General features: G+C 39.1%; 1 protein-coding gene across 2 annotated transcripts; it reads right to left on the minus strand.

Moving 5' to 3' along the window:
• Positions 1 to 445: 445 nt before the first annotated feature.
• On the minus strand, positions 446 to 16,147 carry yipf5 (Yip1 domain family, member 5). 2 transcript variants are annotated; one of them, XM_080201472.1, is made up of 6 exons: positions 15,866 to 16,147; positions 13,344 to 13,468; positions 10,924 to 11,084; positions 8,976 to 9,121; positions 5,993 to 6,174; positions 446 to 1,498 (listed from the first exon to the last, which is right to left on the minus strand). In XM_080201472.1, exons 2-6 carry the CDS (start codon positions 13,454 to 13,456, stop codon positions 1,336 to 1,338), a joined length of 765 nt encoding a protein of 254 aa, XP_080057598.1. In that variant the 5' UTR covers positions 13,457 to 13,468; positions 15,866 to 16,147; the 3' UTR covers positions 446 to 1,335. The 2 variants fall into 2 exon arrangements, with proteins under 2 accessions (XP_080057598.1, XP_080057599.1); XM_080201473.1 differs by having other exon boundaries at positions 15,885 to 15,905.
• Positions 16,148 to 17,122: the final 975 nt, after the last annotated feature.

The following is a 17,122-nucleotide window of genomic DNA, read 5'->3' on the forward strand; positions in this document are numbered from 1 at the left end:
TTCATCAGATCTGAATGATGGAGACTTAATCATGAACAGGGATTGTGTTGCAGTTCTGTGCAATAAATTGGAATTCATGCTTTGGTGATCTGTTCAAAATAGGAGTTGAAAACCTTCAATGATTCAGTAACAATCATTGTCTATAATTATAGCAATGAATAGCAGCAAAGGTGTATATTTCTAACATTATACACCTAGTAATAATAACCTCATTTTTAAACTTCCATTAGAACAGAGGAATTCCAGCCTCAACATAAATCTAGATACCTTTGTGAAGAGTCTGGATATTGAAACCCAATTTAAGACTTCTAGGAATACGGCTTTAAGCCCTAGTGCTATGACAGGATAGCATTAGTACTTCCAGCAAAGGAAGTGTTATTCTGTTTAGTTCAGGGCAGTGTTTGTTCTACAAAGTTACTGACAAAATAACAGCAATACCCAAGTGTTGAACAGGAAATTAACCAGTTTATTACAAATATACTGGATAGGACAAGATGCTTAAACAGGAGAACAGAAAAAAAACAGGCAACATAAAAAAAATTAAAATATCTGAAATTTACAGAATGGAGCTGGAATGAGATTACTTCTTCCCCTCCCAAATAAACACTGTGGTCAAATCATGACTATAATTTGCAAATCTTATCTATGCTGCAAAGCAAGACATGAAGTTGCTCTCTGCAGCACGAGGAATTTTCTTTGACAACATATAGGTGTGCAATTCATTTTATACGTCTTCCTTCCCAGTATTAAATTTCTCTCCCTTGAGAGGGAAGTTTATTTTGGTCCATCTACCAGATGGATAAAGTTGGATTTAAATATTGAATTTTGCTCATCAGTACTGCACTCAGTTCTTGCTACAGTTATAAATACCACCAAGGACAGTTAATTTCTCTATTTAAACAGGTGTTGAAGGAATACTTTGCAGTGGTCCCAACAGCCCAGCTCACAACAAAAATAAACATTTTGTCTGAACCAGTAGCGATTTTGTGCCCACATTAAGGTGAAACTGCATTACAAGGCAGAGGAGAAACCACTTAATATATTATTATAAGCCCCATCAGTGAAGCCTGCTGTCAAAAGTAAAGACAAAATATTTTGATTTCCAGTCTGTACTCATGACACCTTCGACCACTGAAATGGATTTTTTTTTTCTGTAGCATTTAAAGTGAAAATTTAAGAATACAAGGCATTTTGTCCAATTGCTTCCCCAGAAACTTGGAATCAGAAGAGTTTCAACTATTTTGTTGGCAGGAAGCTGGAAAATGTTTAAACCATTTGCATCCCGTTTCAGTTTTGAGTTCAGAACGTGGAGCCGTACTCCATTCACAAAGCCATTTAGAAAACCGAGATCAGAGCAAAAACTCCATATAACAAAGCACAAGGATATGCCACCAGTAACTGCTGTCCCTCCATTGCCAAGGCAGAGATGAAGATTTTAGACGCCGACAAACTGCACCAGCCAATAATCATAGCAGCAATGATTACACCCAGCATTCCTCTGGTGGGAAAAGAACAAACATTAGGTAGTCCACATGAAACACTTCTAAATAAATGCCTGTCTCAAGTTAACAGTTTCCTTAAATACACCAAATATTTCATTGCATCCAGTTTTCTTGTTATCATATTTTGAAGAACAAGTTTAAAATGTAGGATTTCCCATAATAAAACTAAATACATGGAAGAATTTAAATCCAGGTTAAATGAGGCAGGTCACTTAACTTTGGCCATTTCCAGTAGATGGCAGTGCAAGCATGGTGTAAAAAAGAGCACAATTTTTCACTGAGTTCCATGATAGGAATTTGAAAACTAGAACATTTGTGTAAAAACAGATTTGATACAACTCAGTAGCATTTTGAATTGAGACAAATATTCAGTTTTTTTAAAAACAGTAGTGAAATAATGACTGTAAAATCTCAACGAGATGTGCTGATATACATTTACCGTCTGCCATTAATACATATTTCACCATAAAACAGATGCACAATCACATTGGCATCTGCAGCTTATGATTAGCTAATTAAGGCAGTTAAGGCAACTTGTGAAGCAGCACCAAGATGCAACTAAACATTTAAATCAAATCATACCCATACATAGCTTCTGGTTTTAAATTGTTCAAAATTTACACTGAAGTGTTTTTTTAACTTGTGAACATCAAGCTCCTTTAAATCAGCAAATTTATTTTACACAGAATCAGTGAGCAGTTAAGCAGTGTTGACAACTTTTCAGATAAAGCATTTAATATGCTAATCATATTGCTGCATACAAACCTGGGTAAAAGGTGAAGCAATTCACAAAACAAGTTTTCATTTGGACACATACATAAAACTGTCTTTGCTGGAAATAAATCATAATCTATTCTTTGAATAAAGATGAGGTACCAAAGACATTAAAAGAACTACTGTTTGATTATAGAACTTAAAATCCAGATAAATCTCCTGGGGCACAATTAGTCATTAAATATTTGAGTCAAATAAGTACCTGATATACCAGAACACTACATATCTTTGTGCCAAGCTAACTGGTCACAGCTTTAACCCTTCAGATTCCACCCATCATTCTTCTGACTTGCTTTAGATAATCCTGCAAGTTAAATCTCTAATTGGCAGCATGGTCCTCGTGGGATAAGTCACAGATCTAGTGAGCTTGTATGGATTTAGCTGGTTAAATTTCAACAGTACCTATGAACACCCGAGGTCTTAAGATTTGGCTCTGCCAATCTACTCATCAGCATTCTGTACTTTGGTTTCAGTGAGGTGTCACTACAGAGAGTATAGATAGTTCAAAAAGTGCAACCAAAAATCTTCAGATGTACGGAGATTTCTTTTTACTTCGAATCAGACTCTAACTGGAATAAAAATGAAAATGTTTGAAACACTTTTGTCCTCCAAGTGCTGCCTTAGCAAGTGTAACTCATGTACTTTTTATTGCCCTATTGCTCCTTTCACTTCAGTCTTTCACCTCATCTACCTTTCATGGGGAGGAAAGACAGTGAAAGAAGGCAAGTTTTCCCAAATTTTGATCCATTTTGAGTATAATGAGAGTTTAGAATTCTTCCTTCCACAAATACATTGTAAAAATATCATTTTCAAAGTAAAATGCCACTGTGGTGAAATGAAGGTGGCAAAAGAGCTGATGCAAGATTATTTAATGCTGTAAATTTAATTTTACACAAATAATTGGTACAATTGCAACTTTTTGCAATGCAATATAGCTTAATAGGTCTGACACAGACTGTTAAAAAGCCACAGTAGTCTTTAACTTTCCATCCATTGATTTGATTTCAAGCTTCTTTTACTTTGCTGTACAGTAGTACTATTAACACAGGATCTGTGCATCAACAACAAAGAACTTGAATTCCATGTTTCCATCAACCAGCAGCCTGTCTCGGTATTTACACAGTTTAACCTAATCCCGTAAGCCTGAACCATTTTATTGGAAAGAGAGTCAAAGGCAGCACATTCATCTTTTGTCCTTTGGTGTGCAGAAAAATATAGCATTTCTTTTGAAGGCGCAGTTGGAAACTAAATAGTTACAGTATTCAACCAACTTAAGAATAGCTTTTTCCCTGCTGCCATCAGACTTTTGAACCTTGCATTAAGTTGATCTTTCTCTATACCCTGGCTATGACTGTAACACTACATTCTGCCCTCCCTTGTTTCCTTCTCTACGAACAGTATGTTTTGTCTGTATAGCACAGAAGAACAATACTTTTCATTGTAGGTTAATACATGTGACAATAATAAATCAAATCAAATAAAGCAGAATGGGTCTGGAGTAACTAAAATCAGCAATCTTATTTACAGGGTGTTACTTCTATCCTGTTTAGTCATGCTTAGTCAACACAGCAAGATGATGTCACATCTAAAGAAGAAACAAAACAGTTAGTCAGCTGGATTGATTATGCACTCAGACAAGACCAATGCTTATCCAATATTGGAACAAAGTAGAATGATGAAGCCTCCTAAGGGAAAGGGCAAAAGAAACATTAAAAAAATAGAGAAATGCGTGCTCAGTTGCCATCGTTGGGTGGCTCAGAGAAAATGAAATTTTAGTGATGCTCCTATGCTAGTCTTCCTGATGGGTATTCGAGTGCAGCTGGTTGTTATCTAACATTTTTGATGTGTTAAATTGAAAAAGGTTGTCTTTTAGACAGAGAAGCTAAGAAAGTAAAAAGGGTTGTTAAAAATACTTTAGCTGCGGAAACACTGGGTCCTGTGGAATTAATGTATGAGGGATTCTATTTGGAAAATTCAATACAGGTAATGTACAGGAAAAAGTTTGTCCATTGAATGTTATATCAATAATCATTCCTTGGTGGATAACATACCACTCTACAAAAAGCCAAAGTGAAAAATATTTAATCATTCATCTGGCTATCATGAAGAAGAAAATCTCTTAAGATTAAATGGTTAACGCAAGTCATCAATTTTGATCATTTCCCGAAAAGGTGTGTCTGAACCAAGAGTATTGGTGGTCTGAGAAAACAGGTGTCTTGTAATTCTTTATATACAGAATACGGAAATCATTCTCTCTTTCTTCAATTTGTTTCAAAATACTGTTACGAGCAATAAGATTTGTTTAAAGGAAAAAATCTGTTAATTTTGTAAATTAAAGTGAAGCAAAAACAGGTAGAGGGCATTAATTATTTGAGCATATATAAAGAGACACTTACTGATATTGGTGTAGCGAGTAGGATTAAGAACAATCCACTTGTAAACATTTTACTTTGTGAAAAAATCTAATCAGAGTGAAGGCTGATTTCTGATTTCCTCCACCAATTCACTGTTAGAATTTTAACAAGGCTGACAGCCATCAATATCAAGCTAAACTAAACATGCTAAAGTAGACAGATTCGTCCTCATGCTCCTTCGATATGAGCACACAGTAATGTGGCACATGGTAATGAAAATACAAACACAAAAACATTCATGAATTCAGTCAGTTTTCTGTACACAAGAGGTCAGACTGATCTCTCAGAACAAATTATTTGAAACATTAGATCAGCATATTGTTTGTACCAATATACACAAAGTACACACTACTCAGCAGGTTCTAGTATCACAACAATAAACATTTCTTAAATGTGAATAGGTCCTACTCTATTGTGGAACAGAACCATTTACATGCTTAGGAAGTTGCAATGAACGAAAAGCAAAAAAATTGGATAAAAAAATTGAAACTGATAGGGATTTAGCTGCACTAAAGAATTGTGAGATGCAGAATAACTGAGTAACAGGGTGCAACAGATACTTTATTAAGCAAAGTAGAAACCAGCTGAATAGGGACCTAGATCACAACCACGCCTAGTTGCAGAGAAGAGCTCTCTCTCAGAATCAAGCTACTGTGCAGAAAAGAAAGCAGCAGAAGTCTATCTGTGTCAGACCCCATAAATTCTACCCCAAACTAGAAGAAATGTTTCCCAAAAGAAAGCTACAATATGGTATTTATTTGTTGGATTTAGCTCAATGTTAAAATTATGGGATGTTGCTTTTGGTATTCTCAGAGCTTAGGAAAGTAGATAGATCTGAATTGGGGAGGTAATTTAAGTAAAATCATTGGTGCAGTTAATTGTAAATGCTGTTCTTTACTGTTGCCTTTGCTATTTTGTGCTTTAAAGTTTAATAAACATTTTGTTATTTGAATAATTTACAAGACGGACTCCTGTTCCTCATCAAGATTCATCTCTTTTCTCACATTTCTTCTCCAAGTAGTAAAATAAAGTTAAGAATTGGCATTCCAAGTTTCCCTTCTGTGATTTGGGATGTCCTTGCACTGAGCATCAGCAGGATTCATAATCACACATGTAGGAAAACATATGTATATTCAAAATATCTATCATCATCATGTATATAATAAAATCATAGGGTTCACATAAGAATATTTCCAACTATTATACAAGAGAAATCTTTTACTTGTTCTTGTATTTAAAAATGAAATTGTGTCACTGCGAAGTTTAATTAAAAAGTTTGTTAGCATTTGGTTGGATACTTACTGCAAGGAGAAAATTACAGCAAAACTTGACAGGATAATCATTGGAAGCAGGCAATATCCAAGGACACTGGCCACACAGCCGAAGGAAACACCAGTCATACTCATCAAGTTCAACAGACAGTACATGCCGAGACACCCAATAGCACTGATGCCATACACGTAGCCAAACTGGATTTTACCAACCTGGAAGGAATTAAAAAGGCAATGTTTATTTTGATATAGAAATATCTTACATAATTGTTAAGTACCATATAGCTGGTTTCCATGTTGTCTTTGAGGCAGTACAGAAAGCATTACATTTGTAAGATGAACTATGATAAAATATTACGATCAAAACACCAGGCTCGCAGCCATGAAAAATCAGTATTGGTGTGGATCTAATGTTTTCCTCAGATCTCAGATTCAGTATTTATGATGGAATGTCTTCTCCATGCTGCGAAATTGACTATATAGGGCATAAAATTTCAGATTATTTACCAGAACGTCACAGTGCATGCACTCCCTGCCACTAACTTTATTCCCTTGTTGCAATTGTTTGATAACATTTTCTATAGTAAATTGCAAAATCAACGTTTCCTACACAACGTAGTTAATAGACTCTGGCTATTATGTGACCCTGAGAAGTATTTTCTTCTTAACCATAAAAGTTTTCCTGAGGTTTGTTACTATTGAACATGTATACATACTAACAGAAAGTGAAGAGTAGGGACAAATGGGTGTTTTTCTGGTTGGCTATCAACGACTAGTAACGTGCCTCAGTGATCAGTGTTAGGACTGTAATTGTTTACAATTTACATAGATGATTTGGAGTTGGGGACCAAGTGTAGTGTGTCAAAGTTTTCAGATGACACTAAGATGATTGATGAGCAAAGGGTGCAGAGGACACAAAGTCTGCAAATGGATATAAATAGATTGAGTGGGCAAGAGTCTGGTAGATGAAGTACAATGTTCATAAATGAGGTCATCATTTTGGTAGGAAGAACAGCAAAATGGATTGTTATTTAAATGGTGAAAAAATTGCAGCATGCTGCTGTGCAGAGGGACCCGAGTGTCCTAGCACGAATCATAAATAGTTGGTTTGCAGATGCAGCAGGGAATTAGGAAGGCAAATGCAATTTTGTCCTTCATTGCTAGATGGATGGAGTTTACAAGCAGGGAGGTTATGTTGCAGCTATATAAGGAGCTGGTGAGGCCACACCTCAAGTACTGCGTACAATTTTAGTCTCCGTGCTTGAGAAAGAATGTACTGGCACTGGAGGGGATGCAGAGAAGATTCACTAAATTCATTCCGGAGTTGAAAGGGTTGGCTTACGAGGAGAGACCGGGTAGACAGATATATTCATTGGAATTTAGAAGAATGAGGAGGGATCTTATAGAAACATACAAGATTATGAAGGGAATAGATAAGATGGAAGCAGAGAGGTTGTTTTCACTGGTGGGTGAACTAAAATTAGGAGGTATAACCTCAAAATAAGGGGGAGCAGATTTAGGACTGAGCTGAGGAGGAACTTCTTCACCCAAAGAGTTGTGAATCTGTGGAATTCCCTGCCCTGTGAAGCAGTTGAGGCTAACTTGTTGAATGTTTTTAAGACAAAGATGGATAGATTTTTGAACAGTAAAGGGATTAAGGGTTATGGTGGCAGGCAATTGGAGCTGAGTACACGAAAAGATAAGCAATGGTTTTATTGAATGGCAGAGCAGGCTCGAGGAGCCAAATGGCCTACTCCTGCTCCTAGTTCTTACATATACGATATTATATTTAAACATCAGCAGGCCCTGGGCAACACCACAGGCAAATTAGTAGCAAAGTATAAAAATGTTGCTGCAAATTTGTCTTGCAGTTCAAATGTACGCTTTAGGCAGCTTACAAGCTTTCACTGCTCTAAACCCACACTACACCTGATTTTGAGCTTAATGCTGAATTTGGATGCGAAAAAAATGTTCTTATTCTTAGGACTGCAGTGCCATCTTGACATATACAAAAGTTCAACGATAATCTATTAATTTTACCCATCTCTGCATCACCTCAATTCAGAAAAGATTCCTGATGTTAAGAAGTACTTCTGCAATAGCTTGATCTCTGGTACTTCACACAAGTTGATAGTCTTTGTCAGTAAGCAAGTGTTGAAGGGGGAGGGATGGTTCAACCAAAGAGCTACCATGGCTAAGTTTCCATGCTGACAGAAACACTTTCAGCAAGGTCTTTGGATAAGAATCAGAAGCATGAAGGTAGGTTGCTTCTGTGAGCTTAAAAGGACATTAAAAAAAAGTAATTTTGGATCACAAAGTAATTTCAGTCAGGATAACACTAACAACATTTTAGAAAATGGCAAAGGAAGTCCAAACCATAACAGGGCTCGAGTTAGCATATCAGCAATAGTTTTCAATTAATGCCAGTTTATGGAGAGTGCAGGAAAATATTGGATTAGATGAGTCTAGGAATTAGCAACAACAGATGAAAGTTTCAGCAACAGCTGAGTAGTGGCACTGACTGAAATTGGCTATCATGGCTATGGAATGGATTTTAGTTCCATATCAAATAAGGTACTATGGTTGGAAACAACTGTTTCAGCCTCAGACAATGGCCAGGGAAAGGGATATCGTCCAAAAACTATATTCCTGGATGCTGGAAATTTGAAATAAAAGACGACATGTTGGAAATACTCAAGCTTGCGTAGCACGCGTGGAATGAGAAACAGCTAATGTTTCAAGTCAATGATTTCTGACCAAACTTCACCGACTTAAAACTCTTGTTCTTTCTCCAAATATGCTGTCTGATCTGTTAAGTATTTCCTGCGTTTCCAGCTTTTATTTAAGGGTTGGAGTTGGTGACAAGGATCAAAAACAATACTTTGTGTTTTTAATATGTAACTAAAGGAAATTTCTGCTTTGGGTGTCAGACAAGCAGCACGCCATCAGCATAAGTCAGGCCCAAAGCAGGGCAATGCGATTAGCTTATCAGCAAAATACCGAACACCGCATACCAGTAATAAAGTGGCTCCGAATGCCAAACAGAAAACCATGGGCCCAGCCAGGTCAGTTTCATTCATAATGGTTCCATCTGCTGCTTTCAGTGGATGGAGGACAGTCAGTGTTTTCTGCCAGATGTGGTCAAAGTTAATTCCCAGTTCTACAGAATTATAGAATTTAAAAGAAAATCAAAGTCAAACAGGGCATTAAAAGCAAGAAAACAAAACCATGCAATAAACTGATAAATGTACTTTCCAGTTAAGTGCTAACATGAATAATACTTGGAAAAATAACACAAACATGAAGGAAGTTTTAAAGAGAAACCCCATATAATTAAATAAAATCAATTGCATGGACATTATATGCTTGAGGTAAACTTTCAACATAAATGTTACTTCCTGCAGGTTACATTGAAAAGTTAACAATTTAAGTATACGTGTTTTTTTTCCCCCCGGTAATGGGCAGAGAGAAATAACGAGACAAATCCCTACTGGCATATCAGTAACTAATGAAGGTTGGAAGGTCAGAGATGAGTTGGGGGTGGGGGGGGGGAGTGGGAGTGGTGGCTGCAGACTGAAACATGCAATTAGATAGGTATGCTAATGAGATCCAAGCACACCAACGATTTGGTCACAAAGGTTAGGTGAGTGTGCTTACTGTCCCTTATTTCACAGTACTAACCTGTTAGTTTATAGCAAACCAGGGCAGGACGTATTCAGTTAATGGTAGGGCGCTGGGGAGAGTTATAGAACAAAGAGATCTAGGGGTACATGTTCATAGCTCCTTGAAAGTGGAGTCACAGGTGGACAGAGTGGTGAAGAAGGCATTCAGCAAATTTGGTTTCATTGGTCAGAACACTGAATACAGGAGTTGGGACGTCTTGTTGAAATTGTACAAGACATTGGTAAGGCCACACTTGGAAAACTGTTCTGGTCACCCTATTATAGAAAGGCTATTATTAAACTAGAAAGAGTGTAGAAAAAATTTACTAGGAGGCTACTGGGACTTGATGGTTTGAGTTATAAGGAGAGGCTGGACAGACTGGGACTTTTTTCTCTGGCGTGTAGAAGGCTGAAGGGTGATCTTATAGAGGTCTGTAAAATAATGAGGGGCATATATCAACCAAACAGTCAATATATTTTCCCAATGGTAGGGAAATCTAAAACTAGAGGGCATAGGTCTAAAATGAGAAGAGAGAGATACAAAAGTGTCCAGAGAGTGGTGAGTATCTGGAATAAACTGCCAGAGGTAGTAGTAGAGGCGGGTACAATTTTGTCTTTTAAAAAGCATTTAGACATTTACATGGATATAGAGGGATATGGGCTAAATGTGGGCAATTGGGACAAGCTTTGAGGTTTCCAAAAAAAAAGGCAGCGTTGACAAGTTGGGCCGAAGGGCCTGTTTCCATACTGTAAACCTCCATGACTCAAAAAAAAAGGTTTGGAAACCAGTCAGCTCCTTAGCTACGCAATTGCGCACTGACACCAATCAGGGGTGGAGTAATAAAGGAATTTGCAATATTTCAAGAAGCATTAATTTTGTTTTACAAAATACTTTTCAAACTCAATACTTTGTACATTGATGTAGCACTTTACATCTGCCACAATTTACTGTTCTTCACTCCCAGAGTTAACATTGGAATAAGTTGGAAACTCAGGTAACATTAACATATAATAAGAAACTCAGACATGTCTAAGTGCCACAAATGTACTATCCTTTAGCTGGGGTAGGCAGACCACTGCTAAGCAAACTGTCAGGCACAAAGAGCATAAATTTAAAAATATTTGGTAAACATTATTCTTGCATGTTAATTTGAAGATTGATGCAGTTGGGATCTAGCCACATCCCAGTGGATTGGCACATATAAAAGACACAGGTCAGACAATGTACTTTTACAGCAGTTATAGATCTTGTTGCAAGTTCCTCGCAGAAGTAAAAAGGCAATACCACTTTTTTTTTTACCTTCTAGTAATGGTGCTTCGTCCTCAAAACTGTTACCATATACTGACTGTGGAGAGCTAGGAGTGAAGGTTGGTGTAGGTTGATAGATTTGTCCTGTGTATGGCTGTTGTGACCCTGTTGGATAAAAATATCCAGCTTGCTGCGTGTGACTATCATACTGCCTGTATGCAAAAGAAGATAATAAAAATCATTAGACATCCTACTTATCATACTTTCTGGCCACCATAACAATTAAGATATCAAGTTTCTATCAGCCAAATAAAAGAAAAATTCTATTCCTTAGAAGGTAGTCCAGACTCTCTTCTTGCTTCTAACTTGTATCCACCTCCTGCTCAGAGATTCTGTTCTTTGAAGGTGCTAAAAATGGTGCCCTCGGAGTCTTCATTTACATGGAGAGACTGAAAATGGGATTATTTCCAGAGCACAGAATGTTAAAATGTGATTTGTCAGAGGTGTTCAGAATCAATGATTTTGATGAAGTTAATAAGGAGGCATACTTGCAAACACAGAAGTATCAGAAATCAGAGGACACAGATTTGAGGTGTTTAGTCAAAGTGCGAGAAATGACACGAGGAAATTTTATTTTTAAAAAGTAAGTGGACAAAGGGGGAAAAACGAGCTTTTTGGTTTGATTTATTGTCACATGTATTAGTATACAGTGAAACGTATTGTTTCTTGGGTGCTATCAGACAAAGCATACCATTCGTAGAGAAGGAAACGAGAGTGCACAATGTAGTATTACAGTCATAGCTAAGGTGTAGAGAAAGATCAACTTAATGTAACGTTCAAAAGTCTGATGGCAACAGGGAAGAAGCTGTTCTTGAGTCAGTTGGTACGTGACCCCAGACTTTCATATCTTTTTCCTGATGGAGAAGAGAATGTCCAAGGTATTGGGGGGTCCTTAATTATGCTGGCTGCTTTGCCGAGGCAGCGGGAAGTGTAGACAGAGTCAATGGATGGGAGGCTGGATAGCATGATGGATTGGACTACATTCACAATCTTTTGGAGTTTCTTGTGGTCCTGGGCAGAGCAGGAGCCATACCCAGATGTGATACAACCAGAAAGAATGCTTTTTACATTGCATCTGTAAAGTTTGGAGAGAGGTGTAGCTGACATGCCAGATTTCCTTAGTCTTCTTAGAAAGTAGAGGTGTTGGTGGGCTTTCCCAACTATAGTGTCGGCATGGGGGGGGACCAGGACATTTGTTGGTGATCTGGGTACCTAAAACCTCGAAGTTCTCGCTCCTTTCTACTTCATCCCCATTAATGTGGACAGGGGCATGTTCTCCTCTACGCTTCCTGAAGTCGATGGCAATATCCTTCATTTTGTTGACATTGAGGGAGAGATTATTGTCATCGCACTAGTTCACTAGATTCTCTATCTCATTCCTGTACACTGTCTCATCATTGTTTGAGATCTGACCCACTACGATGGTGTCATCAGCAAACTTGAAAAAATCGAGGTGGAGGGGAATTTGGCCACACAGCCATAGGTTCATAACGAGTATAGTAGGAGGCCGAAAACACAGCCTTGTGGCGCACCAGTATTGAGGATGATCGAGGAGGTGTTGTTGCCTACTCTTATTGATTGTGGTCTATGGGTTAGGAAGTTCAGGATCCAGTTGCAGGCTACAGAATTTGGAGATAAGCTTCATTAGGAAGTAGAACTCTTCCAAAGAGTGGGCACTATGGGCCAAATGGTTTCCTGGACTATATTAGTCTATGATTCTATTTACTGCATCATACTTCTCAATTCTTCACTATGGCTACTTTCTCTTTCATTTGAATCTCTGACTTAACAGAAATGGGAAAGAAATAATTCAGAGATTAATCTTTTTTGCTCACATAGCTTAGAGAGAATTTAGATCATGGCTTCAAAAGACATTTCACAAGAGAAGAGATTTAGCGCTCCATGTATTTCATCTAGTTTAATGCTATGGGTAAAGAATTAGAAAATACCAATGAAGATTAATTATGCTTAATTTTCACAGCCAATGACTGAAACTCCTTGTTTTGTAATTAGGAAATAGTTCCTCCCTCAAATGGTAGATGAGCCACACAGTGACACAGCACAGAAGGCCATTCAGCCTATTACACCCTGGAGGGACTAAGAAGAAATGATGTTTGAAAGTTAGAAGTTATCTGATCTATAAAGTGGCCAAATGCCACCATAAATATTACAAAGCATTCAAATTGTCTTTCTTCATACTAATCCTGCTTGTATTGCCAGGAGCAGAAATGGCACCAGAATCTAGCCCCCAACAGCAATCCACATTAATGAGGATTTTCCTGTGATAACCTTGTCACAGCAGCCTGTACTGCACAGGAACATTCACTAATGCAGGTCGGTATAAACAGCAAATGGATGAAAAATACTAAAGCCCTCTGGTAAGCCTATCACAGTTGGTTCCAGCCACTGACCTGTTCTGGTTAGGATCCCCTGCAGCACTGTAGTCATAAGTAGCTTGTCCTGGGTCATCAATGCTATAACTTGACTGAAAGAAATCTGTGTTGAAATTATTAAACTCAGCCATTGTAATAACTCCCTACAAGAAAAAGAGAAAGAAACAAGTATTTAACTCTTTGGAACAAAGTAATCAAGATTCTTCCTGGTAGATATTATACAGACATCGAACAGAATATTTTTGATAATTCAGAGTAGTAGTTTAGCACATCTTTTCACCTTAATCCCCAGTGCACAGAAATTGAACATCGGTGATACAATAAGTGCATTTTTAAAATGCTATAGGAGCATTCCAACTAATATGATTCTGTAAATGTCTGAAACTAAGCCAGCACAAGGCTAAGTTAAAAAAAAATGAATAATCTGGTCACAATTTAAAAGTGAAGAAACTTGCAAGAGATACCATATGGTGTGTGGCTCAACCAGTAGCAAGCAAAAAGTCTAATTAAAGTGTTATATCTGGTGAAGCTCTGATAAAATACATTGGCATAATGATCAGGTTATTACATCTCAACCAACTGAAATTTGGAGTGATAGAACTATAGGTACAATCCTTCATAAGGAAAGTTCATAATCCAGTGGTGTTCTTAAAAATCATGAATAGCCAAATGCATAAATTTTAACTAGCTTACATGCAATACAGATGAATACACTTTGTGTGTATACTTGTTTGATAGACATCATCAACATTTGGTGACAGCTTCCAATATTTCCTATTCAGTAAAGTTTAGAACTTTTGTCATAAATTGAGCGCATCTCAATACATCTTGCATGGTTTTGCTCACCAGTTGCAAGCAATGATTTAGCTTCATCACAGCTTACAGGTGAAAATGCAGACACATACGACTCATCACTATTCTTCGTCTAGAAAGCAACCGGATACTGTTTTTCTTTTAATGTTTGGATTTGCTTTCTTCACTAGCTGTGAACAAGTTTTGCATTTGAATGAGTAAACAACAATGACATCTCCACTTTCCACAGTGTTCTGGTGCTTCCACGATGGAAGAAGTGTTGCATTTTTACCCATGTCAAACTGCATTTTAGTGGTTATCACATATTGGCTAGCTAAGAAAATAAAGTACACACGTGAAGCACGCCCTTCTTTTCATCTTACCAACAAAATGCTAAAGAATAGATTTGTACACAATGCATACAAATGAGATCAATGTCTTACTCATTTTATAAGTAATCAAAAATGCATTAGCGATATCAAGATTCCAAATCAACTACATGCAGCTAACAGCTAATCCAGGGGATAACATTGTTCCAGGAAGCAGAAGCAAAAACAAGGCACTTCCCCATCAACTGTAAAGTTAGCCTAGACTGTACTTGAACATCTCATAACAATGTCACTATGACTCTTGTGTTAAGAGACAAAAGGTTCAGTCATCTGCCCTGGAGTCTGTGAATGCTTGCAATTATAAAGATAGCAGATCAACTACAGGATGGAATCTCTACCCCATCCAATATAGTAAATAATTTCTAATGCATCAGGTTTGGTGCAAGAATGAATGTAAGCTATCAAAGGGTTTTAGCTTACTCAGATTTGCAATACAAGAAATTACAGTTTATCAAAGGTATCCTTGTTGACAAATGATAAATGAGGACTAAACTCTGCCTACTAAATTGGTTTACAGTTAAAGACACAATTTAATATTTGCAAATTGAAAGCAAAAATTTGCATTCCTTCTCATCAGCTGCAACAAAAGTACAAAAACACACAAGACATAACTGTAAATTGCCTTAACCAGCAGTACTGTCCACAACAACATTTTGAATCAACAGTGAGTGATAGGGCCTTTGTCAGGATTCGGCGAAACATACTTTGCCACATACACTTACACAGAAACACCTTCAGAGCAGAAGTTACATTTGTATTGATAGCCCTCAGGAGCAGACAAACAGGCCACTACCTAATGTATCCCACGCGCAGGTGAAATTAGACTAGAAGGTAAACTGGAGAGAATATTGGCAAGCTCTAAGCTACCCTGGATACCACACTGAAAGGCGGCAGCAGCAGGGTGGGGGGGGGGGTGCAGTTTGGGGTGTGAGACGTGGACTAGAGTGGCCTGTCTGGGTGCTGCAGACTATAGGTTTAACAAGATGGTGTTAGCAAAATGTGGGTGTACACTCATGGCAGACTGGTTACACTCTCTCTCACTGGCACAGGGACAGGGTGATGCTCCTACCTGGCTGCACTCTCCACTCACTGACACAGGGACGGGCTGATACTCCTAGCTGGCTGCACTCACTCTCACTGGCACAGGGACAGGCTGATGCTCCTATCTGGCTGCACTCCACTCACTGGTACAGGTTCGGGCTGATGCTCCTACCTGGATGCACTCTCTTTCACTGGCACAGGGATGGGCTAATGCTCCTACCTGGCTGCACTCTCCACTCACTGGTACAGGTTCGAGCTGATACTCCTACCTAGCTGCACGCTCCACTCACTGACACAAGGACAGGCTGATGCTCCTACCTGGCTGCCCTCCACTCACTCCGAGACTTTGTTACAAACTGGGACAAAGCACCACAGGAAGCCGCTCGAACACTGCCACCGACACCACCACATCACTTCCGCTCGTCAGGCGCCTGCGTATAGTAGCGGCTGCACCTACGCTGGGCGATCCCACCGAACAGCGACTGCGCTGATTAGTAAATATCACCGAAGAAAAGAGCAAGTTTACAATTCGCGACGGGACCCAAGTCCCGCTATTAAAAAAGTTCTCGGGTTAACGACGGTAATCGAGCTACGCATGCGTAAATGAGAGTTTTCAGGAGTGCCTGCGTCTATGAGCATGCGTGTTCGGGTGAAAGTGATGTCCGGGAATGGTAATGACTGCGCGTGCGCGTCCGGGCGAGAGCGACGCCCGACGTGACATGATAGCACCTGCCTTTCGAGGGGGGCGGAGGCCAACATGGAAGACTGCGCATGCGTATCGAGGAGGGCGCAGGGCCCGACATGGCAAGACGGCGCATGCGTGTCCAGACAGGCGGGCGAGCCAACAAGGCAAGACTGTGCGTGCGTCGCAAGGCGGGCGTGTCCAGTCTGCAGTGACTGCGTTTGTGTGTGTCGGTGGGAGTGAAACGGATGGAGGGTTGTGGTTGAGGTTTTGTGTCTGGCTCTAGAGGAGATGAAGTTAAAGTTTTCATGTTGGGTATTTACCATTGCTTTTGGAGAGCTCAAACTTTGCAATCAGGGAATGTGGCCCACCTACTAAATCCCTGCTTTATTGTCAGAAAAGTTAGAGGTCAAATAACATAAGAACATAAGAAATAGGAGCAGGAGTAGGCCATGTAGCCCTTCGAGCCTGCCCCGCCATTCAATAAGATCATGGCTGATCTGTTGTGGCTCAGTTCCACTTTCCCGCCCTCTCCCCATAACCCTTAATCCCCTCTCTTATCAAAAACCCATCAACCCGCTTCTTAAAAATATTTAGCGAGGCAGCCTCCACCACTTCAATGGGCAGAGAATTCCAGAGATTCACCACCCTTTGAAGAAGTTCCTCCTCAACTCCGTTCTAAACCGCCTCCCCTTTATCTTGAGGCTGTGCCCCCTAGTCCTACTGTCCTTTCTGAGCGGGAAGAGTCTCTCCACCTCTATCCTATCCATCCCATTCATCATCTTATACGTCTCAATGAGATCTCCCCTCATTCTTCTAAACTCTAACGAGTACAAGCCTAGTTTATTCAGCCTCTCCTCATAGCTCAATCCCCTCAACTCCGGTATCAGCCT

Source organism: Carcharhinus amblyrhynchos, chromosome 13 (assembly GCF_965287045.1).
Source record: "Carcharhinus amblyrhynchos chromosome 13, sCarAmb.v2.hapA, whole genome shotgun sequence".
NCBI classification, from domain to species: domain Eukaryota; kingdom Metazoa; phylum Chordata; class Chondrichthyes; order Carcharhiniformes; family Carcharhinidae; genus Carcharhinus; species Carcharhinus amblyrhynchos.